Here is a 16776-nt window from a genome sequence, read left to right as displayed (position 1 = left end):
GGGGGAAAGGTATCCTGACTGTTCAGGGAGTCAGGCTATACCTGGAGGGGTGGGGGGTTTGCAGTGGGGGATGGTCTCCCCCACAGGATATAGCAATCCTGCATCTCTCCTGGGAGCAGCTACAGCTGAGCTTTACTCCCTGCCCCTCCCCGTTAAAGGGGCTTCCCAGCGTAGCTCTGCTTCCTCTCTCGGGGGCCCAAGATGTTGTTTCTTTTGATTTGCTCTGCTAAAGGGGAAACCCCTGCAGAAATGTAGCAGTCTCCTCCAGCTCCATCGAAATGTTGTTACTTTTTCTGCTCCACTTTGCTCAGTCCCTTAAGGGACATCTCTGCAAGGTTTTTTTCTGCTCAGTCTCCCAAGGGACATCTTAGTAATTCTTCTTCTCTGTGCCAGCGAATGAAGATCTTCACCCAAGACTCTTTTGAGAAAGAGATTTTCTGAGAAGGAGGGGTCCAGGACAGTGGCTGCCTCTGCCAGGGTGGAGAAGGACAGCCCACATCTGACCAGGCAGGGTGGTTTATATAGGGCTTCTTAGGGGTGGAGTTTTCTCCAGGGAGAAGATTTTCTGTTCAGGGATTAGTTTTTCCTACTCAAGGATTGTTTAGTTTCATTGGTTGGGGCAGAGATGGCTCTGATTTTAGAGCCAAACTATATTTCTTTCACTGGATTTTTTTTAAGTTTTTAGGCTCTAATTCTAAGGCCAGGGCATATTTCTTTCATTGGCTCTGATTCTAGGGACAAAGTGTGTTTCTTTGGTACTGGTTTCAGAGTCAGGGTATGTTTCTTTGGTTCTGGGTTCAGGGATAAAGTGTTTCTTTCACTGGCTCGGGTCCTACATCCAGGCTGTGTTTCTTTCACTGGTTCTGGGATCCAGGGTCAGGGTAGGTTTCTTTATCTGGCCCCTTTTCCCTACAGATACCTCCATAGAAAATAATCAATGAACTTTTTGTTTCAGGGAATGTTGTGGGCAACTTGGGACATTCTTTCTTCAGTCAAAGTTTCCTGGGCAGTAAAGAACATGGTGGATTCTTATATGTGTCATCTACCTATCAATCACTGCAAGACCTAGTACTTCCAACCCCACCATACCTGTTTGGGATTCTCATCCAGAAATGGGAAACCCCTTGGGCCAAAGTGTTTCCCATTCGGCTAATGTTAAGACTTGGAGCTGAATATCGACGTAAGTACAAATGTCTTCTTGTAAGCCATACAACCAAGACTTGAAATATTTTCATCCCCCTCTGGTGTTATAATTCAGTAAAAATAACCTTTTGAAAATAAGTATGCTAAATATGACCAATTATTTGCTGTAATGGAAAAAACTGAAAATATCAAATGAGGAAGTTGATGGTATTATTTCTCTGTGAATTTATTCTTTCATAGTTCACTGATAAAAACATCTTTAAAACAATGTGAACAAGTATCTTTATAGTATACCCGTGTTGTTATTGCTTGGTTAGAAACATTTGTAAAATTTCATTCTACTCGACTCTAACTGATAGTGAGAACTAGTGGTGTGGCAGTGACTGTCAGTTGGAAAGCGGGCTGACTGCTCTTTGCCCATGGTTGTGGCAGTTCAGCTATGTGTGCGTGCGCACGTTTCTAGGACATGAAAGACTAGATGCAAGCTTTACTTTAAATTTTATAATTTCACCTACTTAAAAGTGCCCTAGTCTAGGAATTGGAACCCTTGAATAAGGTCCTCAGCTCCACCATTGACTAGCTCTGTTATTTAGGAGAGTAACTCAAATTTTCTGATTGTTAACTTCTCAAATTGTCTGAGTTTTGGTTTGTTTTATAAACTGATGATCTTAATGCTTGCCATATTCCTTAAAGGAATAAAGGAATAAATGAAACATTATTTTATTAACCAGACAGTAATGTTTCCAACAAGTCACCCTTACTAGTTTACTTTCTGTTACTGTGATAAACACCATGACCAGAAGCAACTTGTGGAGGGGTTTATTTCAGCTTACAGGTTACAGTCTGTCACTGAAGTAATCCAGGACAGGAGGCAGGAACTGAAGCAGAGACCATGGAGGAATGCTACTTTCTAGCTTGCTCCCAGGCTTACCTTTAGCTACCTTTATTGTGTAGCCCATGCTCACCTACCTAGGAATGTCTTTGCCTTCAGTGTCTTGGGCCCTCCAACATCAATTAGCAATCAAGAAAATACCACTACACATATGTCCACAGGCCAATCTCATGCAGACAGTCTCATGCAGACAGTTCTTCAATTGAGATTCCCTCTTCCTAAGTTGTCAGGTTGACAACTAAGATTAACTATCACACCTATATATTTTTATTTATGTGTTATTTGTTGATTAAGAATTTAATCAAGGGGGCCTGGAGAGATGGCTCAGCAGTTAAGAGTGCTTCTTGTTTTACAGAACAGGTTCGTTTCCCAGCACCCACATGATGGCTTACAATATCCAAAAATCCAATTCCAGGGGATCTGATGCCTTCATCTGATCTAAGGGGCTACCAGGCATACATGTGATACATTGACTTACATGTAGGCAAAATACCCATGCACATTAAAATAAATAAACATATTAAAAAGAAGTAATTTAATCAAGGGCTGAACATGGTGATTTACGTCTTTAATCCCAACACTGAGATGGCAGAGGCAGGTGATCTCTGTTAGTTTGAGGCCAGCCTGGTCAACAGAGCTCATTCTAGGCCAGCCAGAGCTACATAGTAAGACCCTGTCTCAGAAAACCAAGGGCAAAATAACAACATTTAATCAAGTCCTATAAAGTATTTTGAATCCTAGAAATTCACAAATGGCTAAGATAGGAATTATAGAATCTTGGGAATCTAAGGAAAAACAGAAATTATGACTACAGTAGTATGTTCTGTTGGCAAACCCATGCTTATCGTTAAATTCTTTGGGAGCTCCAAGATAAGCTTTATCTTGATCAAGAATGAAGGAGTTGGATAAGAAACACTTCTTAGGTGAAGATACCCTTGGATGGAACTCCAAAGACAAATGATCAGCAGAAAGCAAAAAGATTGCCTCCAGGGCTGGAGAGATGGCTCAGCAGTTAAGAGCACTGACTACTTTTCCAGGGGTCCTGAGTTCAATTCCCAGCAACCACATGGTGGCTCACAACCACCTGTAATGAGATCTGGCGCCCTCTTCTGGCCTGCAGGCATATATGCAGGCAGAATGCTGTATACATAATAAATAAATCTTAAAAAAAAAAAAAAAAAAAAAGATTGCCTCCAGAGAAAGCAACAGGTTTCTTTGCCTTGTATTGTCATTTCAAACAGAAAAACTTGATTAATGAGCCATCTAGGAATGTCCCCAGGTGTTTGATCTTGCCAAGGAGGGTCTTGGTATAGAAGAGAGAGCTCATAGACCTCTTGAGCACAGGGATCTGGGGAGACACTTGTGTTTCTGGATCATACCAGTCCAATTGTTTCATAGGACCTGGTGGGTCATTGCATCAAAAGACTTCTGGTTATCAGGAGACTAAGTCTGGCTCAGAAGTCTGACTCAGAAGTCTGTAACCATACTAAATTCTTTGAGCCCAACATTTGAAATTTCATAATGAGCTAATATAATTATATTAAATTATTTTAACAATGATATCTGTTTTCCTAGAAATTTAAGATGCTACATTTAATCTGATAATTTCTCATTTCTGTAGTTTACCCCTGTCCACTGTTCAGTGTCAGATTTCGGAAGCCATTGTTTGGAGAGACTGGGCATACCATCATGAATCTTCTAGCAGTAAGTTGGGGATTTTCCTTTTATATTTCTTTGCTTGTGCAGGTGAAGGGAAAGATTTCATTATTTTGTTGATAGCTGTGCCCTAGCTGCCTTAGGTAAGTGAAGCTCTATGCTGGAGAAGAGAACATATATATGCTTTTAAACAGTGGAGCTCTCGGGTGAAATAGTGCAGGATTCCAGCCCTGATTGTAACTTTCTAGGCAATGCCCTTACAGGATTCTTGTAAGGACCAGAACACTGTATCAATAAAGACCTAGCATTTTGTCTTGTTTTCATTGTAAGAATGACATCTGCCATCTCTGTGTGGTTCACTATTAGCCAAAAACTGGTCCAAGGTTATGCTCAGATACCTGCCAGTAAGGCTGCTTCTGCTCGTGGCCTCTGTGTGGACGAGGGTTACATTTTCTACATTTTCTCCATTTTCTACATCTCTGTCTTTCGACTTCTCTTATGTCTCTGCTGTACGTATACAGGCGATTATTCTGAACGAAATGTTGGTGCATTAAAGTTTCTACTCCACATTTCACAGACTGAGGTGAATCTTGGTTATTTAGAGTGTTTATAAAGTTTCCTATTCCACCTCCCAGAACTCCTTGTTAAACTCTAACTAGTTTGCATGAGTAACTTACCCCAACAAGCTGGCAACCTGAATCTAACATAGCCATTGGCCCTCCCTTTGTGTGTGTGTGCACAAGTATGAATGTGAACATTCACATGCCACAGGATGTGTCAGAAGACGCCACGGATGCCTTTCTTTACCTTTTACCTTTTTTTTGAGGTAGGGTCTCTTGATATTTCACCGTTGCAGACAGACTTGCTGGCCCTTGAGTTCCAGGGTTTCCCTAGCCTTTGCCTCCTGTCTCCATGTACAGGTATTGGGATTTCAAATGCTTGGGCCATGAGTCCAACTTTACATGGGTCCTTGAAATTCAAACCCAAGCCTTCATGCTTTCAGAAGCAGTGTTACCCACTGAGCCATGTGCCCAGCCCCATTGTCTCTTTTAATTAGCCACTAAGAGTATTGCCCACCCCCCCATACTTGCATTAAACTCAGGGCTAGGCAAATACTCTACTGCTGACTTACATCTACAACCCCAGCCTATTACATTTTTATTTTGAGATAGTTTCATTTAATTGTTCATGCTGGGTGCAAACTTGTGATCCTCTGGCCTTAGCCTCCAGAGTAGCCGAGATTACAAGCATGAACCACTTTTTGTTTTAAACTGTGTGTGTGTGTGTGTGTGTGTGTGTGTGTGTGTGTGTAGAGGCCAGAGGACATCCTTGAGTTTCATTCTTCAAGGACATCATCCACCTCATTTTCAGACACTGCCCTAATTCATTAATTAGGCTAGGCTGTCTGGCAAGTTAGGCCCAGCGATACTCATTGTCCTATCTCCCTAATACTGGGGTTACAAGCGGGCTCCCTCACACCTGGCTTTTTAAGTGTGTTTGGGGACCTGAACTCAGGTCTTCACACTCTCCCAGCTGAGCCACTCGTTAGCCCTCGGTTGCTGCTGTTTGACAGTGCTCCAGAACAAGTGAACTATTTCAATTATCAAGAATATTGCTTTTCATAGTACCTGTCCCTGACTGAGCACCCTGACAGGTATTTGGGACACATCTGGCAATCACTGCCTCAGCCAGTTCGGTTGTTTTCATGAAAGCCACTTCTGAGTGTGGTAGATGTCTTTGGTCTAACTTTACAACACTGAAATGATTATTTTTGTAAATGATTTGCTTGGCTTTTAGTTGTCTTTCCTTGTTTTGTTGATTTGTTTGTTTGTTTGTCTGAGAATCCCTGTTTTGTGTACCCCAGGCTACCCTTGACTCTGTACCCTCCTGCCTCCTCCTTCCAAGTGCTGGGATTACAAGCATGTACAAACATGACTAAATTTCTTTTTAGATTTTTTTTTTTTTTTTTTTTTTTTTTTGGAGACAGGGTTTCTCTGTGTAGCCTTGCGCCTTTCCTGGAACTCACTTGGTAGTCCAGGCTGGCCTCGAACTCACAGAGATCCACCTGCCTCTGCCTCCAAGTGCTAGGATTTAAGGCGTGCACCACCACCGCCCAGCCAGATTTATTTTATTTTTAATCTTGTGCATGTGTCTGTGTCTGTGTGTGTGTGTGTGTGTGTGTGTGTGTGTGTGTGTGTGTGTGTGTGTAGGATCCCCTGTAGCCAGAGTTTCAGGCAGTTTTGAGTCCCCATTCACGGGTGCTGGGAATTGAGGTTGCGTCCTCTAGAAGAGTGACGCATACTCTTAACCACTGAGCCTCCTCTCCTGCAACTGCTCTTTATGAAGTGGATTTGATGATGCCCTCCCCTTCTTGCTGAAGTCTTGTTTACGGGAGAAAGGATTTTTGTACATCATGGTGGGGGAAGTACTGCAGGAGGAACTTGAGGCAGCTGGTCACATGGCATCTGCAGTCAGGAAGCAGACCATGACCAGTGCTGTTGCTCAGCTTGCTGTCCCCTTGTTAGTGAGTCCAGGCCCCCAGCCACTGAATGATGTCTCCCAGAGTTGGCTCTCCCCATCTCAGTTAGCCCAGTCTAGATAACCCTTACAGGCACACCCAGAGGCTAACCTGATCTAAATAATCCCTTACAGGTGTGCCCAGAAATTTGTCTCCTAGTTGATTTTAGATCCTGTCAAGTTGACAGTATTAACTATTACACTCCTTTTTTAAAAAAATCCAGCTGTCTTTTTAAAACATGTAAAAGCCAGGTTTTGTGACTTAGACCTGTGGCCCTTACCAGTAACAAGGGTAAGGCAGAAGACTCATCATGCTCTTGGACTAGGCACTGTGATTTCAATATGAGGGTCTTGTGCTCTATTGCAAGTAACACAGTTTAAGAACTTAGAAATACCCTCTCTTCCCATCCCCATCTATAGCTCTGTGGTTGAGAGCTTCAGCTTCTTAGGCCTAACAATAAAATTCAAAGTCATTTTAAAATTATTATTATTTATTCATATTCCATAGCCAATCAAGTGGCAGGTAATGTCAATTTTTTTAATCTGACAGATTTTCACTGTTTTGAACTATTAACCCTTTATATAGTCACTGTCTTTTCCCTGCATGATTTTATTAGCTTATCTCATCTCTTGCTTTCTCACCACCTACTCTTCATAAAGAAGTCAGATCTATCAAAACAGTTCAGAAACCTCTTCAGAATAAAAGTCAGAAGTCTTTGTGGTATCAAGTGTGGTAACTTAAATCTGTAATCTCAGCACTGAAAAGGTTGAGGCCAAAGAATTTTGAAATCAAGAGTAGCCTTCCCTACATAGTAAGTTCTAAGTCAACCTTGGCTATGTACCAAACCCTGTCAAAAAAGGAAAAAAGAAATAAAAAGAAGAACAAACATCAAACCCTTTAGTGGTGACCTGTAAGAACCTATAACATATATGCCATCACTCTAGACTTGACTCAAGCTTATTTCGCTTCAGACCCACTGGACAGTGTGCGTGTGCCTACAGATGCTCAGTGAGTAACTAAAATGTTCTAGGCACTAGAGATACAAGTTTGAGTCTATACCTTCTGCAGATTACAAGAAGACAGACAATTGAAAATGAATACAGAAAATGTGAAGTGGCGATAAAGCAGAGTGATCATTTATTAGTGTTACATGTCAGGAGTGTAGGAAGCCATGTGGGTTACTGCCTATGGCTTCGTCAGTGAGAGCGAGGATGCAGTCAGCAGGGCTCCCACTGAACATCCTCTCACTGTCGTTCAGTATTGGCATTATTTCTGTTTGTGCTACGTTTATTACTATAAATCAAATCCTGCCCTTTTTATGCTTTATTCTACTTGAATCTGCTTTCCCCAGGACTTCCGAAATTACCAGTATACTTTGCCGGTTGTTCAAGGTTTGGTGGTTGATATGGAAGTTCGGAAAACAAGCATCAAAATCCCCAGCAACAGATACAATGAGGTAAGACTTTACCACAAGGGACACTTTTTATAATTGAAAATGCTAATGAAATAAAAAGTGTGTGATTACATGTAAACTTTATCTTCAGTTGATAGTGAACTCAGTTTATATTAGTACTTGTCTTGGTTCATTTATATAAAATTTGCTTATACAAAGGTATAGTGATAAATAACAGACTTTCGTGTCATTTTATTTTTCAATATTGTGATAGACTTGCATTTTATTAAAAAGTATAAAGTTAGCTATCGCATGTCTATAAAATTTGTAGTTTTTTCCCCTTTTACTCTCATACAGTAAATGTTTGGTGTTCTTTTTGTTTTTATATTGAAAATAGATTTCTTTTTTATACATACATTTTGATTTTGGTTTCTCTCCCCCAACTTCTTCCAGATCCTTCCTGACTCCCCACTCACTCAAATCCATATCCTTTCTCTCTCATTAGAATGCAGACAGGAAAAAAAATAATAATAAAGTAATATAATAGCATAAAATAAAAACAAACTGGAATAGACGCAGCAACAAACTACGAGGAGAAAAAGCACAGGAAACACAGACGCAGAGACATGCATAGTCCCACAGAGCACAATCCCAGAAAACACAAACTGGGAATCATGATCTGTATGCAGAAGACCCACAGGGGAAAAATAAATAATAATAATAATAAAGTAACGCCAAATAAAGCACGATGAGACAAGGAACCTCCAAAACACCATCAAGTTTGTTTTGTGCTGGTCATCTGCTGCTGGGCTCGAGGGTCTGTCCTTAAGGGTGGTTTATTTACCCAGTGAGACTTCGTTGGAGAAAAGTAATTTTTCCTTTGCTAGAAGTTATCAGTTGGAGATAGCTTCTGGATTAGGGATGGGGGCCTGTGTCCACCTCCCCTCTCAGGACTAGGACCCCATCTGGCTTAGATCCATGCAGTACACATGCGGGCACACTCTCTGTGGGTTCATATGTACATCCATCCTGCTGTGCTTAGAAAGTTTTGTTCCCCTGGTATTCTTCATCCCCACTGGCTCTTAAAATATTTTCTCTTTCCTTTTTTTCCCAAGACATGCTTTCTCTGTGTAACAGCCCTAGCTGTCCTGGATCTCCCTCTGTAGGCCAGACTGGCCTGGAATTCACAGAGATCCGTCTGCCTCTGCCTCCCAAGCTGCTGGGTTTAAAGGCGTGTGCCGCCACCGCCGCCGCCACCACCTGGCAATGATTGTATTTATTTTATGTAGATGAGTGTTCTATCCGCATGTATACCTTTATTCCAGAAGAGGGCTTCAGATTTCATTATAGATGGTTGTGTACCACCATGTGGTTGCTGGGAATTGAATTCAAGACCTCTTAACTGCTGAGCCATCTTACCAACTTAAAATACTTTTTTTTTTCCCCTTCGAAGCTGAGGACCGGAACCCAGAGCCTTGCGCTTGCCTAGCTACCTCTGAGCTAAATCCCCAACCCTTAAAATACTTTCATTTCCTCTTCCATAGGACTCCCTGAGCGCTGAGGGGAGAATTTGACAGAGACATCCCATTTCGGACTGAGTGTTCTAGGAGCTCTCACTCCCTGTACTTTGTTCCATTGTGGGGTCTCTGATTTTGTTCCCATCTACTGCAGAAGGAAGCTTCTCTGATGATGGCTGAGCAGTGCACTGATCTATGAATATAGACTTCATTATGAGTCATTTTGTTGCCAAATTCTTTTAGCAAAACGATAGTGTTTGGATTTCCCCTAAGTTCCTGGCCTATCTAGCCTCAAGTTCTTGACCACCCAAGCAGTGTTGGATGTGGGTTCTATCCCATGGAGTGGCCTTAAGTCCAATCAGATGTTGGTTGGTTTCTGCCACAAACATTGTGCCATGATTGCACCAGTGTATCTTTCAGGCAGGTCACCGTTGTAGATCACAGGGTTTATAGCTGGGTTGATGTTTACCTTTCTCCTTTGGTGTCATCTTAGTACCAAGAACACTAGTCAGTAGGGGGAGACTCTCGGTGCGCTCAGGCTCCTCCATGTTCATCAAGTTGTTTAAGCACTGTCTTCAGCAATAGGCCTTACCACCAATTCGTAGTGAGCACCCAGTAACCTTGGAGTTGTTTAGGAGTGTTCCTGGATCTCCTTTGGCCAGCAACTTGATTAGATGTAACTCATTCGGTGATGAGAGATGTCTAGTTAGGCATATACTACCAACCCTACCTTTTTTTTTTTTTTTACTGTGTGTTGGGGAATCCAGACTCAGGTTCTCATACTTACAGAGCAAGCCATTTCTTTATCACTGAGCCATCTCTCTGCCCTGTGCATATCCTTTCTTATCCTCACCTGTATGTCCTTGATCTGCTTTTATTTCGCTGCGTTTCCATAACCTGCTTCCTTATTGACATACACTCACCTTACTCTTGACTTGCCCAAGCCTACTTACTTTTCAAGTGTCAGCTTAAGGAGATTTTCTCTAATTGCTTTTAATTCCTGGTGTGGATGTCCCTGCAAACAGTGCAGCCAACAGAAGAATGATCCACAAACATCAAAAAGGAAATGCAGTTCCACAACTTAGTAGGTGCTGGCGCCAACTTCTAGTCTCACTCTGAGCAGTTGTGGGCATTTTTATTAAGATGTATTTATTATGTACAGTGTTCTGTCTGCACGTGTGTCTGCAGGCCAGCAGAGGGCGCCAGATCTCACTACAGATGGTTGTGAGCCACCATGTGGTTGCTGGGAATTGAACTCAGGACCTCTGGAAGAGCTGTCAGTGCTCTTAACCTCTGAGCCATCTCTCCAGTCCTATTTAAGCATATTTAAGTTTGGAAAAAAAGCTTACCCCTTTGAGACATAGCCTCACTTTGTAAGCCCCAGCTGGCTTAGAACTTGCTCTATCGACCAGACTGGCCTGAGACTCACAAAGATCCACCTTCCTTTGCATGTACTACCATGAACAGCACATTTCTAGAATTCTGTACACATTATTGATAATCCTATATTTGTTTTACCATAGTCAATGTCTATTTTTTCTAAGACTTCTAGTCCTGTGAAGGATGTGTCTGTCCTATTTATACTGGGATCAAAAGCAAACTGCCCCATCCATAGCAGGTATCCAAGAAATGTGTTGAATAAAACATGAAATGGGTCCAGAGAGATGCCCAGTGGATACAAACAACCACTAGTCATGCCTGGGAACTCGAGTCCAGTCCCTGGAACCTACATTTTAAATAAAGGACATGACTGCGAAGCGTTTATCTAATTATTCTTTATCATTAAAAAAATCGGGAGTCAGATATCAGGGTAAGAACTAGAATATCAGAGAAGCAGGGGAGCAGCCACCAGTCACTTCCTACCTCTTCTGTTCCTTCCTCCAAAGGGCTGAGATCTTCTCTCAGCCCCGCCTTACTACTTCCTGTCTCCTATCTGTCCACAGTCCTCCAAACCTCTATGATTAATTTTGGTCAGCTAGAGGTTAGCTCTGACCTCTGACTCCAAGCAAGCTTTATTTTCAGAATGAAATCAAAATGTCACGTGGCTGGGCATGGTGGCACACATTTTTAATCCTAGCACTCTGAGGCAGAGGCAAGTGAATCTCTGAATTTGAGGCAAGCCTGGCCTACATAAAGTCCAGACTAGCCAGGACTACATAGCGAGGCCTTGTAACAAAAACAGAACAGGGAACTAGCCAATGTTTCTTATTTTTTATTGGTTTGAGTACCCAACAAAAGCAGCACTTTGCATGTAGAAAATGTTTATAAGTTATCATTAGGTAAATAAAAAAAAATGACAGATATTATGGATAATAAATGATGCTTACACATTCAAAATAACTGAAATGGAAGAGAGATAGAATAGCGTGGGGGTTCAAATCTGTAATCCCAGCACTCAGGAAGAGTGGACAGGAGTATCAGGAGTTCAAGGTCATCCTCTATTGCATGCTACATGGAAACTGAAGTGGGGTGTTTCCCCATGGAAGACCATAAGCTGCATAGTGAAGAGACTAAAGCAGACTAATGGATCAGTGGGAAGTAAAGTTGGGCTGTATTGGGTTGTCCAGACTGTCAAAACCAGCTGAAGAAACTTGACATTTAATCTGTATGTGATTAGCATGCATATGGAGGTCAACTTTGAGGAGTTAGTTCTTCCCTTCTGCCTTGGGCTCCAGGGAAGAAACACAGGTCACCAGGCTGTGTGTCAAGCCCTGTTACTTTGGATCTACTCATATACCAGGCAGTTTAAGAAAATATGTAAGTGCTTCATAGAATGAGTATGGAATGTTCATTTTATACATGAGGGAACTGGGACACAGATAATTTGTTCTTATATCTAGCAAGTAGTTGAGCTACAGCCAAACCCAAGCTTAAGATCAGAAAAATGTGGCCAGAGAGATGACTTGTGATTAAGTGCACTGCCGCTCTTGCAGAGGACCTGGGTTGAGTTTCCAGTACCCACATCAGAGACCCACAAACCCAGGTTTTGCTGAGATGCAAGAAGACAAAGATCTGCGTCAGACAGCTGCAGGAACTGTCCTGCCTTCTAGCTGCCAGGCGTCAACAGCCAGAAATCCCAAGTTACGTCTAGCTGTAATGTTAGTGTTCTCTATAATCAGATATAGTTGATCAACTTTTATTTCTGGTCAAATGGAGTAACAGAGATCAGTTGTTAATGAGTTTTATTTGGACATAGGGTCTGTATTCAACAATAACAAAGTCTAGATGAAATAATTAGGGAAGCCATACTCCCACGTGACTGATATCATGAAGAGGAAATATGGCTACAGATGCGTATAGAGGGAAGATGATAGAGGTGTAGATGGGGAACCAGCTGTTTAAGGGCAGGTCCTTCTGACGGCCCTTGGTGACTTCTAGGACTGTCAGATAATCTACTTCTGTAGAGGCGGACAGAGGAGCATAAAGGGAGCTCATAATTACCCCAGGCCTTAAGACACAGGCAGAACCCAAGCAGACTTGATGTTTCCCCACGTTGAGGAAATAGAGTTGAGAATATGGGGAGAACTGGTGGCTAGAGTTTGCAGGTAAGATTACTGGAAATGAAAAGAGCTCAGGAAATCTTCAAGGAGTTTGTGTTGAATGTGTGTAGGTGAAGAAAACACTGGAAAGGAACAGGTAGAGCAAGTCTCATGGGTCCAGGAATACTTTGTTTTGGTTTGGTTTTTGTTTTTTTAGAAAGGGTTTCTCTGTGTAGCTTTGGTGCCTGTCCTGGATCTCGCTCTGTAGACCAGGCTGGCCTTGAACTCACAGAGATCCACCTGGCTCTGCCTCCTGAGTGCTGGGATTAAAGGCATGTGCCACCACCGTCCGGTGCAGGAATACTTTTCTTCCAAGTATGTTATATATAAAATAATGTTGCTAAGCCATCTTTTTTTTTTTTTTTTTTTTTTTTGTATGTGGAGCTGAGGATCGAACCCAGGGCCTTGCGCTTGCTAGGCAAGTGCTCTACCACTGAGCTAAATCCCCAACCCGCTAAGCCATCTTAACAAGCTGAAAACTTCAAAAGATGAAAGAATGTCAGCAAGATAGGTTAGTGGGTAAAGCTTGCTGTCAAACCTGATGACCTGACTGAGTTCAGTCCCCAGAATTCACAGGTAGGAGGAGACACTGACTCTGGCAGATTGTCCTCTGACCTCAATGTGTGTCATTGCACACAGGGATGCATGCACATATACAAAATGAATACATATTTTTAAAATAAAAGAATGAACCTGCTAAGAGAAATATGCCTCATTTTTTAAAAATCAAATTTCAGTAGAGAAAAATAGGAAATTCCAGGGTGAGGTGGCACATTAGAAGCTTCTGCCATGTAACATGATGCATAGGAAGGTTCAGAAGTATAGAGGCAGCTATTGCAGAAAGAGTATGCGAGTTGTCAGAAGTCACCAAGGGGACAGCAGGGCCAAAGAGAGTGGGGAAACTGAAGGGTGACACAGTGAGAAGCAGCCCCCAGTGTGGCTGCCCAGTGTGGGCAGGGAGCAGAAGCGCCATTCAGAAGACAAGCTAGGTAACCTTGGTGGAAGAGACTAGCAGCCCTTCCTGTAGTTCTTGTAAGCCTTGACTCCAGTTGGATGTGCTCATGGGGTAGTGATCCTCCAGTGGAATAGATCAGCAGTGGAGAGCAGGTCCATTTTGTACTCCCCATATTTCAAGCGGCTGTGGCCAGGCACTATATTAAAAGAGCATTATTATTAAAGACTGAGAGCAATAACAAGGAAAACTTACAAGTCAGGGAGCCTGGACTCAACCTCCCACAGCCCCAAAGCGGAGACTGCTTGCAGGAGACAGTTGTGGAGACTAGGTGCCAGCATACAAAGGGTTAAGGAGACTTGGCACAGCAGTGAAGGGGACCATGGCTTGTAGCCTCATATGTGGTGCCTAGTAGCTAGGTTCTTTGCCTAAATAGAAATGCAGGGTCTGCTAATACCAAGCTTTAGGTTAATTTTATGTCAAGAGGCTCACTGCTACAGGGACTGAGAATTTTGAAGGCAATGGATATTTGACATTTTTGTCCTCACCCCCACCAACAGTGTTTAGTACGTTTTCAAAGTCTAGAGCTTCATCGGCCTGTATAGAGTTCAGTGCTGTGTTTACTTTTCCTACTGCCAATGCACTCCTGAGACAGCCTCTGGCTAGAGCATTTGCTGATGCGTGCTGTGCAAACTGGGGACTCCCAGAGCGAGGGACAACCTGCCTGCCTCCTAGACTGCAAAGCCAAGTGTGACCAGCAGAGGCTTCTAGTACACAAAGAAAGGATTAGCACCAGTGCAAGCGGTATAGGAAAGACAAGCTTCTTCAAGTTCAGTTGATGCCAGCCCTGCACACCTCTCACCCGGGAGACTCCAGTGTTGGAGGGCCCAGAAAGAATCTGCTCCAGCGTTTCATCCTTCTTTCCCTTGTGCCCCCTCTTTTAAATGTCCATTATTAGTATTTTGACATTTTCTAAAGAATGCATGTATGTATGTGTACATGTATGTATTTATTTATTTTGTTTTTTTGAGACAGGGTTTCTCTGTGTAGCCTTGACTGTCCTGGAACTCACTCTGTAGCCCAGGCTGGCCTCAAATTCAGACGTCCTCCTGCCTCTGCTTCCTGAGTGCTGGGATTAAAGACATGTGGCTTTAATCTGGCTGTGTTTTTATTTTATCCCCTATAGTTAATGTAATTTCATTTACACATCATTGTTACTGTTGAGTAAGCAGGCACTTTTTTCTTTTCCTCTTGATGATAATTTTTCCGTACTTACTTGTTCTCTTCCTCTTTTTTGGCCTTGCTTCTACTTTCTTTTTCTCCTCGCCTTGCTTCTCTTGTCCGTTCACTTACAATTACTACATTTACCCCAGCATAGTTTTAGCTTCCAGATCATTCTACATTATTTTTTCTAGTTTCTATTCTTTGGTCATTGACAGTGTTTTAGTCAGTGTTGAACTGTTAAGTATATTTTGATACCTTGTTTGGTCTGGTGGTGTTGCCACTATGGCAGTTTGTTTGTTTGTGGAACTGGAGATTGAGCCCCCAGAAGTTAGGTCACTACTAAGAAGATCTCCAAATAAGACCGTAAGGGATGCCCGCCAGCCAGCAAACAGATCACAACACAGAAACAAAAAGTAAGGCAGTGTGACACCTGAGAGATCACAGCTCCCCAGTCCCTGAGTCCAGAAACACTGAAGTGGTTGAAATGCTAAACAAACAAACAAATAAATGAAAAGCCTACTTCTAAAAATAGCTAGTGACTTCAAAGAAGAAAAACAGCAAGGAAGAATGAGACTTTTTAAGAACATAGACAGGAAAACAGCACAAAGGAAATACTGGCAACATGGACCAGGAATTCAGTGAGGAGATTGTTACGTGGAGGTTTGAAAGGAAATGACCCCTAAAGGGAGTGGCACTATTGGAAGGTGTGGCCTTGTTGGAGGAAGTATATCCTTGTGGAGACTGGGCTTTGAGGCCTCATACATGCTCGAGATACCACCTAGCGTCTCAGACCACTTCCTGTTGCCAGCAAGTCAAATTACAAGAGTTGCTGTGGTCCTGGTGTCGGCAATAGAAACCCTAACTAAGACAAATTACAGATTAAAAAATCCAGAAAAGTTGGAAATGAAAACTTTAATTAATCACATATAAATACATGAAAACAACAGAGAGAAATCGTCACTGGGGACTGGAGATGGCTCAGTGGGAAAGAACATTGGCTACCCTTCCACAGGGCCCAAGTCCACTTCCTAACATCCTCTTCAGTGGCTCACAGCCACCTGGAACTACAGCTTTAGAATATCCTGTACCCTTCTGTGACCTCTATGGAAACACGCACACATGTGGCATATGCACATAAACAAATACTATAAAGAGCAGCTGTAAAGATGGCTCAGAAGGTAAGGCAGCATACATGGAGGACCCAGGTGTGGTTCCCGGCACTCACATAGTCACAAACATGCATAACAGCTCTAGAGATCCACTACCCTCTTCTGACCTCCCTTAGCAAGTGTGGTGAGCAGACATAAATGTAGAAAAACACTTATATACTCATATACATAAAATAAAAATAAATCATTTTGTTTGTTTTTTGTTTTTTCTTTTCTTTTTTCTTTTTTTTTTTTTTTTTTTTTTTGGGTTTTTCGAGACAGGCTTTCTCTGTGTAGCATTTGAGCCTTTCCTGGAACTCACTCTGTAGTCCAGGCTGGCCTCGAACTCACAGAGATCTGCCTGGCTCCGCCTCCTGTAGTCCTGGGATTAAAGGTGTGTGCCACCACCACCGCCACTCAGCTAAAAATAAATAATAAAAAAAAATAAACCTTTAAACTAGAAAGAAAGTATTACCAATAGAATAGATTGAGCAGAAGACAGACTATTGAGATAGAAAACAAAGTTGAGGAAATTCAGGCATCAATAAGAAATAATAAGCATTAAAAAAAGATCATGCCTTTAATCCCAGCATTCAGGAAGCAGAGCCAGGCGGATCTCTGTGAATTCAAGGCCAATGTGGTCTGCCGAGCAAGATCCAGGACAGACACCAAAACTACACAGAGAAACCCTGTCTTGAAAAACCAAAAAAAAAAAAAAAAAAGCATAAGCACAGTATCCAAGAACTCTGGGACATGATCAAGAAACCAAACTTAAGAATCCATGGGGTAGAAGA

At 42.3% G+C, this 16776-nt stretch overlaps 1 protein-coding gene across 4 annotated transcripts in view; it reads left to right on the top strand.

Annotated features, from left to right (window-relative positions):
* The window catches only part of Zfyve9 (zinc finger FYVE-type containing 9), a 150011-nt gene that overhangs the window by 99921 nt on the left and 33314 nt on the right, over window positions 1–16776 (top strand). For all 4 annotated transcript variants that reach the window (XM_036177819.1, XM_036177817.1, XM_036177818.1 and 1 more), the window contains 3 exons: window positions 956–1180; window positions 3657–3739; window positions 7561–7665. In XM_036177819.1, coding sequence (XP_036033712.1) covers window positions 956–1180; window positions 3657–3739; window positions 7561–7665 — 413 coding nt within the window. The remainder of the gene's footprint in view (window positions 1–955; window positions 1181–3656; window positions 3740–7560; window positions 7666–16776) is intronic.

Source organism: Onychomys torridus, chromosome 2 (assembly GCF_903995425.1).
Source record: "Onychomys torridus chromosome 2, mOncTor1.1, whole genome shotgun sequence".
Taxonomy (NCBI): Eukaryota; Metazoa; Chordata; class Mammalia; order Rodentia; family Cricetidae; genus Onychomys; species Onychomys torridus.
This window is presented reverse-complemented; position numbering and strand designations above follow the sequence as displayed.